We start from the raw sequence: 15,060 nt of genomic DNA on the forward strand, positions 1-15,060 counted from the left end.
ACAATGCATTGCCAGTCACCCCTGTTGTTGCTCATTGATTGGCAGTAGGTATAACAGCGGGTTCAGCAGTTGCAATGTTGACATGTTTTTGGGGGTGGCTGCACATTTATGAGGGGCAGCAGTGGTTGCTGGGAAAGGTGAGCTACTAATACGCAGAGTTACCCAGTTGTTTTGAAGCTGTTGATCAAGTGCTGTATCATCAAGTCATTGTCAGTATGAAAGAATCAGAACCTCAAAATGACACTTTGGAAAGGATACTACAAAATCAGATTAGGGTTCATTCATGACAGTTTGATGATGTTTTTAACATATCAATAATACACTAAAATAAACTGAAAGGCAGAGGGCCTACAAGACAAATAATGAGACAAATTAATATGATTAATATGAAATAATGTTTGAAAAGGCATCTGAAAAGCGAGTCAAAATTCTTTCCATTTTCAGAGTCAAAACTTAAAAATTATGAGTCCAAATCCCACAAAAAGGCGGAAAAGGCCACTGCTGGCATTTCTGAACTGAGCTTTTGGCCAGGTATGCTTTAGAAGGGGCTTAGCTAAAGCCCCAACTAGCTATCTTTGGCTGCATTTGAGGAAATCATTTATTCTGAAATTAAAGCTGCTCAATTTGCAGTCCTGCTTCTCAGGCTTTGAGGCACGGATTTGCCGTTCAGTATAAAAAGTTCCTCAGAAAGGATTTGAGCTCAGAAATGGAAATGGCAACAGATGGTGTGATGTGATTGAAATCGGGTTGTAAAACGGTCACCAGAGATGGTTAGGGGCACCCTTGAAAGTACATGGTTGTGCCTGTGCAGGCACTCACGCAGGTTGTAATGCGACGGATAGGTGTAATTGAGGTAACCACTGCAGTGCTCTTGCTTGCCCTGGGCAGGGGGTAGAAACAGCCCAGGCCTTCTCAGGAGTCATCTTGCTCGTGCCCTTGTGCCCTCCTGTCTGAGCTCAGCGAGGCCTTGCGTAACAGCCAGGTGTGGTCCGCAGAGAGACGTCTGTCGTCCGAGCTCAGGAGGGGCGAGTTTGCATAACAGCCGCAGATGCATTTGCACCATGGCATTGCGTGCCTTCTCCACTGTTGCCAGGATCAGAACAGTCTCTCTGGCTCACTAAGAATAGAGATTTACGCCCTGGAAAACCTGTGACATTTGAAACTAGGAAGCGCGGTCGGTGCATGGCTCTCTCCCAGCGCAACCCGGCAAAAGGAAGCGAGGTGGTCTTGTTTCTGTGACAGTCTCTAAGCAACCCGCATTAGGCAACGCGAACAATCGGCAGGCAGTGTTTTACTGACTCTGCTGCGAAACCATTGTTTCATAGGACAGGCTGATGGAAGGCCTGTTTACCACAGTGTACGTTTTTACCCCAGCTGTATTTACAGAAAGTCACAGGGCTTCTGCAACAATGAACACACTGCAGAAACAACAAAAAGGTTTGTTGCTGTTTTTGACTGAAAAGGTGGCTGCTTTATCCACTGTATTTACAGGCTGCATTCACAACTGGAATTACTGAACTAGGACTGGTTCCTGTTATTTCCACCCATTTTAGCTGTAACTTTTGGTTTTGTCCTTGATTTACATTCCTTTTAGTGTGACTCATGGAGCTTCGTTGGCTATGAAACACACTTTGGTGTGTGTGTGTGTCTAGGCTTTTCTCTGTTATGTAAACTTACATAAGTGAGGCTGTGATTTGTCACTAAAAAACTTCAAAGACAGGGTGATATAAATTTAATATTCAAAGCTTTCCAGTGACACACTTACTCTGAAGCCAAAATCTTGGCCTATTTTAAGCCCAGCTACACTCTACATTACTGTTTTTTTTTACCAGAGGTTTACAAGTATTCTATATGTACAATGCAAAAGATTAAAAGCGTTTAGTTGAAAGGCTTAATGCACAACTATTGTGAATGGTGCATTTTTGTGAATCGAGTCACCTGCTCTCAGCCTTTTTCTACAGAAACCTGTGGTTAGAGGAACCAAATGTCCACTTTCTTTGCCCAGGTTGCAATATTCACAACGCAGTGCCTGTGTCCATCTTTCCAAGTCAGTTTAATTTATGAATTAATCAGTGACTCTTCTCTCCAGTTGGAGAAGAGTCCCAGCACGTCATACAGTTCTCACTTGGGCCCACTGGTCTGATCTGGGTAGGAGCCATATTAGTGGTCAAGTAACCAGATTCATAAATAACCTACAATCAGGCAACTGAAGTAGGTCAGAGCCGCCTGACTGCCACAAGCTGCCAAGATTAGATGGCTTTTTCTGCTGTTAATTTTCACTTTGTGGAAAGGGAGAAAGATTCTGGTGTCAAGTGCACTTCCAATGAGTGGTGATGAGACAGCTGGTACGGCAGGTTGACTCAGTGTAACTGCAGACCAGGGAGCTGGCTGATAAGATAGACAAGGGTTACAGAAACAACAAACTCTGGTGGTGACTAAGGGAGGGAGAAGAAATTAAAAGAAAGGCATGCAACAGCAGTTGCTCAAGTGTGTGTCGATGGTTTACGAATAGTACAACAAGTGATTCACTTTGTGAATATTTGCATCTTGTGCTACTCCTAATTAATGACCTACGGCAGAGAAAGTAGTCATAGTGGCTAAAATGAAATATGAGCTATTAATGTCCTCAAGAGGAGTCGGTATCATCCTGAGTAAAAACAAAATTATAGGTGTGGATTCTGCATAGTTACTGTATAACTTAGGGAACTGCTGTGACACAGAGCAATAGGTCTTTCAGGCAGATTTATAAGGCCCAGCCTACTTCTTTAGCTATATGGGCTATAATATTGACATACATCTCTGTAGTTCTGTCATTAGTTTAGTAAATGGCAGGGAGGTAAAATCAAGCTGTGTCAAGGCAAATGGGACATGTTAACATTTCTGAAACAAAAACGTGATGATTTAAACTCAGCTACGATATTTTGTTGGTTGGATTGGGAGGATTGTGTGAGTGGCTTCTAGCTCATTTGGATATGCAGGGTCACATCGTTTCACCACAGCAAAGTTTATTATTGGTTATTGAGAGTGCTGGTAATCTCACCCCTCATTCATATCTACCCATCATAATGTCTTGACGAGGTCTTGACATGGGCTTTTGTGGGCCAGCGGCAGGGTTGTTTTCATTTGAGGAATTTCGCATAGGTTGAGATATATGCATACCTGGAGATTTCTAGCAGAGGGAAAGCTCAGTCTTAACTGTTTTGGATGTGTTTACTGTAAATGGTATACCTTTTTTGACCCACTGGCCAGCAGGGTCTCACATCGGTCCACAGACCATCTGCCTGACAGCCAACTCCACTGAGATCCTTGAGGACAGACATTTGTTATATGGCTTAGCTCACAGATGCATATCAGTATTGCGGTGACATCATTTTGTTTGTAGTCCATGGGTATCCTCCATTTGCAGTGTCCACTGGGACAGCAAAGATTGCTCCACAATAGTCCTTTACCCATTGTCAGAACCAAAACTGAGAAGAACAGGGGTAATTGCTTACCTACTTTTTCAGTGGACTTTTTCAGGGGCTAGCGAGGACTTACAAGGCAAACTTAAATCTCGCAAGGCCATGTTCAAGCCTCTGAGTCAAGAGGGGACGGTGGAGTTAAGGCAAGGGATATCAGACTGTGTAAATACTATTGTCATTTGTGTTGTTGAGTCTTGAAGCTATGGTTGCTGCTTTCTTTTTAAGCTGGAAAAGTTGTGACGCGAAGTAGTGCATACTACCAAAAACAAAGAAGCTAAAACATGCAGCTCACTCCAGCTCGACCAAGTTAGCGTGCTCCTACGCTTTGTCACTCATTGGGCAGGAACAGACAGGGGATCTGCTGTGACATCAGGGGTGACTAAAAAACACTGGCATTTCTTGACTTTGTGTTCGCGTTGCTGGGTATTGCTCCTGGTCCCTAGCTCCTGGCTCCTGAGGCTGTGGTGAGCTGCGGTTGTGCGCTGTCAGCATCTGACCTCCCATTCTGTACTCCTCCTCCCAAACAGGCTGATGAACACGGAGAGCAGCCTCTTGCAGACCCGGGAGGAGGAGGGCGTGACGTTTGAGCGGACGTTGGTGGCCTCCGAGTTTGTGGACTGGCTGCTGCAGGAGGGGGAGACGGCCACCAGGGAAGAGGCAGAGCAGCTGGGGCGGAGGCTGCTGGAGCATGGAATCATCCAGCATGGTGAGGAGGAGGAGGAGGAGGAGGGAGAATGACCGCTACCCTAACAACCATTAGCACTACCCTGGCTAATCCATATGCAACTGACTGGCTAGCTGTATCAATAAGTAGCCAAACAGAGGGCTTTCTCCTTTTTTCACTACTCTGCTATGCTTTGCACTGTGGGCATGGTATCTCAGTCTGGGAAGTGCCCTCATCCACTCACAGGACAGTTAGCTAGTTCCTTATGGGGTTAAAATACGGGGCTAAAGCAGGGTGGGAGTTGGAAGGAAGGTTGCATATTTGGACAGAGACATCCTGGATGAATTCATTTGTGATTGCTGTCGGCTGGTTGAACGCCTGGAGAGCAAGATTCTTGATCTTGAGGTTCAACTGGCAGACCTCCACTGCAATAATGAGTTGGCAGAGTTCCAGAAACTGGTTAGCACTCCCTTTGGGGGAAGGTGGGTGGGGGGGGGGTCTTTCAGTCTGTCGGGGAGAGATAGAGCTGGCTAACTCAATGCTCGTAACCGTAGGAAAGGGCATGCACATCTCCCGCAGTGGGGACGGCCAGGGCAGGGGTGGATCCAGTGCTAATGGTTCACTTTAAAAACAGTGACTGTTATTTTAAGGGTGAGTTGGAGGTTCTCATGGACATATTTATTGATTTAAGAAACTAAGATTAAGAATAAAACCACCACGGCTGTCTTTCCTGGAAACTTGCCTGTGCCACCTGTTAGCCAGGGAAGGGTTTATATGGAGATTCGTCATTGCCACCAAACTGGTTTGGGAAAGAGGGGTTTAGGTTTATGGGGTGCTGGATCTCCATTTTGAACAGGTAGAACCTGAACAATTGTGGCTGGGGAGGCAGTTTTAGCAGGGTCAAAGGTAGAGGAATACGCACTACACAGGTGGCAGGTACTAATATTATATAGGTACCAATGAAATCACAATCCCAACAATAACAGTGAAGGCATATCAAATACAAACCAACCCCTGCCAATTTTTGATAGAGGCAGCACAGTGCAATCAATGTGCAATGAATAGGAAATATTTTGAAATGTCTTTAGTTGAATGCTAAAGGTATATTAACATTTTTTACATTAACACTTGGCATCACAAAGACTTGGCTAAATATTCGCAGTGGGGATGGTAACAATATTGTTAGGCACAAACTGATCAGAAAGGACAGATCTGCCAAAAGAGGATGGGTAGGGGGCAGGCCTGCATGTCATAGAAAACAATTTTAAATTTCAAGGACTGACTCTCTAGGATCCATCGAGTGTATCTGAAATAAATGAGTGGAGCGAATAGTAGGGCTTGAATGTAGGAGCATGGTATAGGTCAGCGCTATAAGATTGTAACAGTACTTTAACACTATGTCACCATCACAATGGTCTGCCAATAAAGGATACATTAATAAGACATGACTACTGGAGAAATTTGTCAGGATATGAAAAGGTTGAACAGAAGCTCAATGATGTTGCAAATGACTGTGTGTGTTTTTTTAACAAAGCAATTTGTTACCTCCCCTGCTAGAGGCAGTTCCTGTCAGGACTGTTTTTTTAATAATCATGAATTTGCAGGAGCAGACATAGATGAGTCAGTGAGATCAATTACTGTGTCCTGTTCTGGCACCACACTGTAAGAAAGACATAGAGACGCTTGAAAGAGCACAGAGAAGGACAGTAATACTGGTTCCAGGTAGCAAACATATAGGCTAAGTTATGAAGAGAGACTTATGTGTTTATTGAGAACATAACATTTACGTGACAGTCAAAGTTCAGCACGAATGTTGTTTGAAACCAAGGGTTAATCTCTTTAGTCTCAGCAATATGAGTCTCAGGGGGTTTAAATGAGGTTTTTACATTTTTAAAAGAGGTTGATACAGTCGAATATAGAAGCCATTTCAAGCTCTGTCAGCAGAACAAGAGAGCATTGGTGGAAATTAGCTGAAGTGACACAAGGAAGTGGGAAAATTATTACTGCATGGAATAGCTCACCGGAATTTAAAGTAGGGAAATTGTAAATGCATAGAACAGTTTACTGTAATTTGTATTGGAAGCCGAGACTTTGAATTATCAAGCCGAGACTTTGAATTGTAAAGACTTGAGACAGTGCTAGATGCAGAATGATAAGCTTAGCTGGGCTGAGCTCACTGTTAAACTCCTTATGCACTGGGCCTGGAGCGGTGGCGTTTTGTAGAGGAGAGGAATGATAAAATGGGGCTTGTTAAATTAGTTTCTCTGTAAGTATGTGTGGCATGTTGTCGGCTTCAGCGTGGCATGCCTGCTCGGCCCCCTCAGCCCACCACAGCTGCAGCCCAGGCATAACTGATGGTGAGCAGAGGCTGGCACCCAGCCAGAAACCCAGTGTTTGCCGTTGTCTGGCTGAATCCGCAATACCCCTGTCCCCAAGGGCCCTGATGTTGCAAGGGGATTTGTGGAGCCCTGCATGAGTGCAACCCCTCCTGTCCCCCCTCCCCCTTCCTCCCGCCCCTATTGTGTTACAGGCCATCTACAGCCAAGATTCCACCGCTACACCACTGGGAGGTCAACCTCAGAGGAAGGCGAGGCTTTGCATAATAGCTGTTATTTTCAGCTGTTATCTTCAGCAAAATGAATTTGCACGCCCATGACACAACCACCCTCTTCACTTGTAGCTAGTGTGTCTGAGATCAAGAGTGGAATTCAGTTTACAGATAAAAAAGAAAACACATTTCAGCAAGTTTGTTTTTCTGCATTTGAACAACCTTCCTCAGAATGTGGGGGGCACCAGATTTACAACTTTGTGTAAGAGTTGTAATTACATTTGTTAAAAAAAAAAAAAAAAAAGCAACCTCTTTGCTGTCAGAATGGAGTCAGGCTTCAAGTTGGACAAAAAGGAGGAAATGTGGTTTCCTTGACAATGAAAAGTAAACAACCCCTGCTTCCTTATGTGTATTCCAGTGTATTGCCCTTAACTTCGTTTCATGAACTGTAGTTGAACATGAAGTAGGTTTTACTTTGGTGCTTGGTTACTGAGCAAAGCAGAATACGTTACAATGAGAAAATTGGACATTTGCTTAAATTTGAAAGTCAGACTTGAGGAGAGAATGCATTGTGGTTCTGCTGAATCCACAGTCTTGGCCTTGTATGGTGAAGCAGAGTAATCTCTTTCATTTACATCCCCTTTTCCTTATAGAAGGATTAGCATAACGTAAGCAAGTAACATAATACTGTTGTTTATGTCTTGCTTGTATGCTGTGGTAGCCTGGCTAGCTACTTTCAAGCTTATGGTATGGTGTAGTGTAGTTTTTATGGTATGAAGATGAAGATGGATATACTGCCAATGCATTTTGCTGCTGAATTCTGACACAGCCCAGCACTTTCATGAAGGAATTATTTGATTCATTTGATTTGCTCCCTTTCTGTCTGTCTGGGATACATGCTGCGATGTTGAACAAGGGAAATATGCTCTTTCTGTACAAGCAGCTTGGGTGGTTGGAGAGACTACAGTCACTGCATACCACCTTCAAGTATACACAGTTGTCAATTTTTCATTTTGTTTATAGGAGGGGAGGCACTGTAGCAGCCAGTGTGTCATGTTGGACTACCTCTGACGTTTGATTTAGGAGTCTATCTTTTGTAGGACAGATAAAGAGAGTTAGTTCCCTCAAGAAGGAGGCTCCCTGGAAGCACAAATGTTCCCCTCAGTTGTTCTGAGAATGTTCTGGCCCTATTGTTGAGAGTTTCCACGAAAAGGAGTTGCAGCACGTTCCTCCTCCAGCAAAGCATGCAGCAGTGTGAGCATGCCAGAGTAGCATGCTCGTCTTCTTCAGGGAAACATGAGTGCACGTGGTGCTCACACGACTGGGCCAAATGGCGCAGCAACTCAGTGCATCATGGGGTTTTTCTCTGTCTGAACCTTGTGTACTCTGTGTAAAATGTCATCTTTTTCTGAGGGGAAATCACTGTGGACGTGACAGATCCCTTTCCAGACATCTGTAGCCGGCACATATCACGATATGTCACTGGTGTGTGTGTGCAGTTTCTGTAAAAATAACTGATTTCTGAATGGATATATTTCTGCTGTATAGAGAATATAACTACCATTTGATATCTTTATTATGAACTAATATTTTTTATTTAGGTATTTAGATGATTTTCTTTTTTACATTATCCATTTATAGTGCTCCCTTTGCACCCATTAAAGAGGCTAAAAATACAACAGCAGTTATTTCTGGGATGCCGGGAGTGCCGGGTGGTGGAGATACCTAGCCAGTGTGATTTCCCATCCTCATGAACACATACAGAGACTAAATACAGACAGACCCAACTAATGCCTGCTTCCCAAATGTCCTCATCAGGCATTGTTTCCCAGCATCCTCTGCACGTTTGCCCTTGTGAAATAAAGGGTGCTAATATATACAGGCAGTTTGAGTCGCAGGCTGATTTATGTTGCAACACATTGAAATGAGAAACAAAATTGCTCAACCACAACATTGACTGCGTAACTCTGTTACTGACACTGAGAATCGTGCTGTCTGATTCCAGTTTCCAGTAACTGGTAAGAGTAAGAGTAAGAGGCCCCACCTCTTATCTATCTTGAGTGTTTCTGATTAAGAATTTGTCTTGTACTCCTGTGTGTCATTACAGGACGCAGTGTGTTCCAGTGCAGTACTAAAAATAATTCTCTGAGAGAATATTATTTCTTGTTTTATCAAAAGATCTGTATAGGATCTGTAAATGCTACATTTTTTGGTCTTTTGTCATAAAGTACCATTTTGCCACTTGACTCCATTGTTTTCAAGAATCAGATAGTTGTTTCTTTATGTTATACGAAAGGCATCTTTTTAGATTAAGAAACTGTCAGAGCAAAATGGGAGCCACATATGAATTTCTTCTCTCAATAAAATAAAACCTTGTCTAAGAAACATCACAATGTTATTTTAAGATAAATAATCTTGAAGTGAAGAAAAAAAACTGGACCATCATTTTTGCAGTGTGGAGACAGTGTGTTCTGCCAGGTGAATCTTGTTACATTGGACAGAGTTCCCACAGACCAGGCTCCATTTCAAATGTCAGCAACGCGTCAAAGCAATGAAATGAATGCTTGGTGTTTGCCTTCAAGTGGGACGGGTGCAGCAGAAAACTGAGCAAACACTATGAAGTGCTGACCATCAGTATGCATCAGTCTGAATGCCAAGCCAGCTGAAATTATTTAATAGCTTCACCCCTCGTCTGTATAAACCGTGTTTCCCCTCATGTCTTGGAGTCTTGCTGTAGCTTGGTCTGAGGCCATTGATGATGAAGTGTAAAGACCTCAGTCTTAAAAATCGACATGTGTTCATGTAAAAATGCACAGAAAATATATTTTTTTCAAATCACATGGGGCTTTCTGGATAATTGTTCTTTTGCTTTGATGGACTCGGAGAAATTGCTTTGTATATGACATTCATAACAATGCAATAAATCAAATAACACAATACCATTAATTAGCCTGACTGAAAAATGACTACAGACTCATTTTGCATGAATTCCCCTTTCCTCTCGGCCCAATTTGTTGATATTTGTCCCAGGTAGGTTGTAGTTGTGAGTTTAAAACTTTAAAGTGAGGTATAACTGAATGGCTGATTTAGAGTGGGCTTCGACCAGGCCTGTACCATGCTCCTATATCCCCTAGGGCGAGCAGCAACATTTGGTCAGCCGGCCTGCATGGAGACCAACGGACAGCGGGCCTGCCTTCAAACAGGCTGTGCGCCAGACATCCTCACAGGGAGAGGTGGACGCAGCTGGAGTGCATTGGCCCCCCTTCTCCCACCCACATCGCAACCGCTCACATTCCTTTGCCGGAGGATGCGACCAAGGCAAAACGTCTCACAGTCTCTGTTTGTTTGTCAAAACGCTTTTGATCTGTAAAGCAGCGTGTTGGTAATGTCCTCTTGGCCCTACACCAGATGGTAGCAGTTTTTTTGTTTTGTTTTGTATTGCCTTCTTTTGGAAAGAGAAGCAGAGTCCTGGAAAGTGGCCTCGTTATGATAGAGATTCTGTAATTGCACTAATTGGATACTAGCAGTGAATGGTCCTAATAAGGTGCCTAATACGTTTGGACACCGATTTTGGTTAATCGCTGTGATGATTTGGGTTCCCTGAAGCATAGACCTTTGAATAACGATTGGAACAGTCTTAACAGAATTTGTATTGCGCTTTTGTCGCTGCGGAAACGCATGAGTAATCGCATTAAGGGCAGAACAGGGTCACTAAGTTACATTAGCTCCACTTCTCCTTGAAAATGAACATTCCAAACATCTGAATGCAGTTTTCCTTCCAGTGTTTTGTGTGAGAGAAAGCCCTCCCATGTTCTCTGCTGCAGTGAATAGAGCAAACTTCCCTCCCCCCAGCATGTTGTTCCCTCATTCACAAAGATTTCTTTTTTGCAGCATTCTGCTGCAAAGGCAGGAAAAGCAGGAACCGGAAGTAAACTGGGGAACTGTTTTAGTCATCCTTCCCCTCTTTAAGCCCAAGTGCTCTTTAAATGTGCAATGCTTCTAATCCTCAGTGGTACATGGTGGAATTTGAGAGAGATCCTGTTCTGGAACCTATCATGCATTGCAATCACCAGTAAATTGGGTTGCAAGCCTGTATAAAATGCAACATTGCCAACTTGTAGCATTTGATGGGAGTTCACCCTTAAACCCACCTGATCAAACAACTAATGGGGTTGACTTGTCAGGATGAGGGAGGAGGTGAAATGAACTGCAATCAGCTGGACACCCTGTTTCCCCCCTCCACTTAGATATTTTCTCTGATATTGAAATCTTTTGAGCTGACTTATTGAATCTTACATCATTCCTTATTTCCAGAGTAGAGACATTAATAATGGATTAAGACAGGAATTTTCCATTGCAGCGTACCTCATTGACCACATTCTGCCTCCTACCCACAACTGTGCCGTTTCAAACATCAGCACTGCGGTCAAGTACTCGCGGTCAAGTACTCGCAGCACATAGTTGCGGCCAGGACCGTTCATGCATCTGAGCTTAAGTCATCGATCGATACATGAGTCAAACATGTCGATAGAGTTTATAGCAGCATGGGGATTAGGAGCTTTCGGACTCTTGCAGTGAAATTTTTGGCTAAGTGTGGCGCCATCCAAAGCGGATTAGCTGATCGCTGGCACCGTGGTGTCAGTCGGGGGATTTTAATGGCAGCGATTGGAATTACTTAGCAGCTGTTTAGGATTTTGCTGATCTGCTGCTGCTGCCAAAAAACAGTCTGGCCCCTCCCCGCTTGTGTTTCTCAAGGTTTGGGTGACCGGTCAACCAAACTGCAGTCTGCAAGTAATGAACATTAAATGTGTTAACAGATGACCAGGAATGAATATTAAGTAAAGTGTAAAGTATATTCTAAATGCATCCTTCAAACAGGGGCAGTGTTTGAGTTCATCCAGATTCATGAGGAGGGAGTGGAAACATATCCACGGAAAGGGCAGATGGTTAAAGTTGTCCTGTCTGCATGTCCTCTCCCCGTAGTGACCAACAAGCACCACTTTGTGGACGGGGGTCTCCTGTACCAGTTCCGGATGAACTTCCGGCGGAGGCGACGGCTGATGGAGCTGCTGAACGAGAGGGGGCGCACAATTCCGGAGAGCCAGGACAGCCCCTTCTGTCTGCGCAAACAGAACTCAGACGGGGGCAACACCAGCTTCCTGTCAGGTAAACCGGCTCAGCCTACACCATCCTTTCTGTCTGTTTGTCTGTTTGTCAGCCAGAAACATGCTTGGTTAGGGCTGGGAACATGTGCACAATGTTTCTTGGGGTTTGTTTTGATTCTTTTTGTACTGTTAACAGAACATCCCTCTCGTAATTTGTCTGGGATTTCAGTTCATTCTGAGAGGTGGCTCTCCAGTCTTCGGTTTGATCCACTTGGTTTCAACCTTGAGAAAGCAGTGGTGCTTGTCAGGGGTAGACTGAGTCCAGCTGAAGCACCAAGCCTTTTCTTTCTCTTTCTTTGGCCTTTCTTGCACAGATACTCTCATCAGTATCCCATCTTAAGCTCATTAAACGCTGTCTGAGGCCTCCAGGAGTCTATGCATGTGGAACCAAGGTGAGGCTTTCAGAAACAGGGGCTCTGCAGGTGGGACAGGTAATCTGGAACCGGAAATCTAAAATAGTTCTAATATAGTTCGATAGCCCCCCACACCTGCAGAGGCGTCTGACATTTCCCCGAGTCTCTGGAAGTAACACTTCAGAAGGGCTGCAGTTAACCTAAAAACTTCACCTCTTTCCAAGGTCAAAGCAAAATGTTATGTAACCAGCAAATGGTTCGCCCTGCTCTGCTTATCTTTCTGTGTGGGTGTGTGTATGTGTGTGTGCACTCTCTGAGAGATTCAACTTTGTTCTCTCTGCTTTGGCTCTTATCAGTCAGACTGGAGGCATGAGGGAACATGCCCATGGAAAGTTAGGTCACCTTCCCTCAGCTTGAGTGAAATGACCCTCCTGTGGAAGTGCTGTGCTGAAAGTGTATACAGCCTGAGGACTAATAATGAAGCTCATTTCAGCCGCTCAGTTTGTGTAGTTGGGATGAATAGGTCCAAAAACTCTTTGTTCTTGGGTGAATCAATGTTTGAAGGTTTAAGGTTTTTGGGTCTGTTTGCATAATATTGCACCAGTGCAGGCTAGGCTAATGGTACCCAGTGTATGGGAAATTTGAGCATATAAGATCACAGTGATCACCCTTGACATTTGTAAAAAGCACAAATGATGTGCATTTGTGCAGCAGTTAGGGGATGTTTTCTGCCTCTCACAAAATGCTTCTGTAAATGGCTGTAATACTCTCATCCCTTGCAGCTCTCAAACCATGTGGCCTTACACATTGGCCCACAGGCATTTCAGGAGCTATTTTTGGTAATTGTTCTTTTGTTCATGTAGACTAGAGTATCCATTTTAAACAGATAAGCACATTTTGTTTTGCTCCTAAAAGTGACAAGAGTGGAAAACCACAAATGGTATCATATCACTGAATACTTTGGACACTAGGACTTATTTGCAGTACTGTAATAAACCACTTGAAAGATTGTGTAAAATGTGTACTGGTCAGGTTTAATGGTTTATCACATATGATATCGCTGATGATGGTTAAATTGTTCTATTTCAGCTAACTGGACAGTGTCATAGTTTCAAGATGAAAAACACTTTAATTGCTAATTGTGTTTGGTTTATGTTTTCTGTCTTTTGGCTCACATTCATAAACTATCATGTTCATAAACATATATGTGATTCTAATATATTTTAATATGAAATTGTAAAAAGACTTAAGACTTAAGCAAATATAATCATATTTATTCTCATAAAGAAGAGTGATACAGTGCGTAATTCTTCCTGGTTGGTAGCTGATTTTTCCGGCAGTGTGTCCTACCTTCTATCTAGTGCCTTGTGAAGTGTGGGCGCCAAGACAGCCAGACCTCCCACTCTCTCGGTGCAGTCCACAGTGTTCGCTTTTTGGTTTAACATTTATTCTGGATTACCACAAAGATAACCGTGTACCATCTGTGGGCACAGCGAGTCTCTCCACATCATTCCCAGTGATCTTCAGTGGAGGTATCAAAGTAGGCACGGGGCCCAGTATGGTCTCTAAGTCTCCTTCCTGTTTGAACATTTTTCTGTTCATTGTTAATAAACATTGTTCCTAATGATATCTAGAGGGTTTTTTGGTTGAGGGTTTGTATGCTGGAAAAATCATTTCCACAGAGGAGTGATGCTGGTTATGCAGCTCTGAGAGAGTAACCCAAATAAAGGGGGTGAAAGGTGCCTAGTTCACAACTTGAAAAATTGGTTTTGAAGTGCTTTTGCCTCCGCGTGGCTCAGACACCAACCTTTTCCATCACTTGAAAGAGATGGTGTTTGATTGGCTAAATGCGAACATGCAATACTCCAGATATTAATATCATAATCCCAGGACAAACTACAATGAGTTGTGAAGTGCAGAGGGAGGTGGCATGCTCATTACAGATGTGTCTGAAGAGTTCATGGGTTTGGGTGGGAGTGTGTTTTTTTTTTTTGATCCACATGTTCTTGAGGTCCTCTTTTCTCTGTGGCAGGGTAGCTCTGATCCATTCCTAGAACATTGTTTGTAGTTTTCTGCTCACTTCTGAATAGTGGGATGGTGCTCGTATTGATCTGATATCATGGGCACCTTAAAGCTGTGTCCCCTGTAGGAGGTCATTTCAGGGAAGAGCTTTGTCAATGTCTGCTTTTACTTGGCTGAGTTGACTTCCTCTGTATTACTTAGCCACAGTTGTATTGAGATGGAGAAGCTGTGGAGGATTAGGGAGTCTGCAGACTGGACTGGGTCAGTGTTGCGCAATACACAGTGTTTGTTATTTTTGGCTGGGTGGGACTGATCTGCACTCCTCCATGGCCCATATGGAGGAGAAAGGGAAGAAAGCTGATGTGAGTAAAACTCAAATGTGGTCACGAGGTTCTTTCGGCCATTATAAACAAACTGGAGCTGCTGCTTTTTAGCTAGACTGTTAGAGGCAATGAATTCAGATGGCCAAAGTGGCACTAGGGATTGAAGAACTTTCAAGCATCACTTTTAAGACCCAATAAGGAGATAAAGGTGCTCTCTCTCTCTCTCTCTCTCTCTCAGTCAGCCCCAGTAAAGAGATTAAGGTGGTCTCTCTCTCTCTGTCTCTGTCTCTCAGTCAGCCCCAGTAAAGAGATTAAGGTGGTCTCTCTCTCTCTCTCTCTCTCTCTCTCTCTCTCCCCCTCTGCCTCTCTCTCTCTCCCCCTCTGCCTCTCTCTCTCTCTCCCTCCCTCTCTCTCTCTCTCTCTCTCTCTCTCTCTCTCTCTGTCAGCCCCAGTAAAGAGATTATGGTGGTCTCTCTCTCTCTCTCTCTCTCAGTCAGCCCCAGTAAATAGATTATGGTGGTCTC

At 43.8% G+C, this 15,060-nt stretch overlaps 1 protein-coding gene across 2 annotated transcripts in view; it reads left to right on the forward strand.

Moving 5' to 3' along the window:
- deptor (DEP domain containing MTOR-interacting protein) overlaps positions 1–15,060 on the forward strand; it is a 44,024-nt gene that overhangs the window by 14,081 nt on the left and 14,883 nt on the right. For both annotated transcript variants that reach the window (XM_036537993.1, XM_036537992.1), the window contains exons 5-6: positions 3,989–4,167; positions 11,657–11,839. In XM_036537993.1, the coding sequence (XP_036393886.1) occupies positions 3,989–4,167; positions 11,657–11,839 (362 nt within the window). The remainder of the gene's footprint in view (positions 1–3,988; positions 4,168–11,656; positions 11,840–15,060) is intronic.

Source organism: Megalops cyprinoides, chromosome 10 (assembly GCF_013368585.1).
Source record: "Megalops cyprinoides isolate fMegCyp1 chromosome 10, fMegCyp1.pri, whole genome shotgun sequence".
In the NCBI taxonomy this organism is placed as follows: Eukaryota; Metazoa; Chordata; class Actinopteri; order Elopiformes; family Megalopidae; genus Megalops; species Megalops cyprinoides.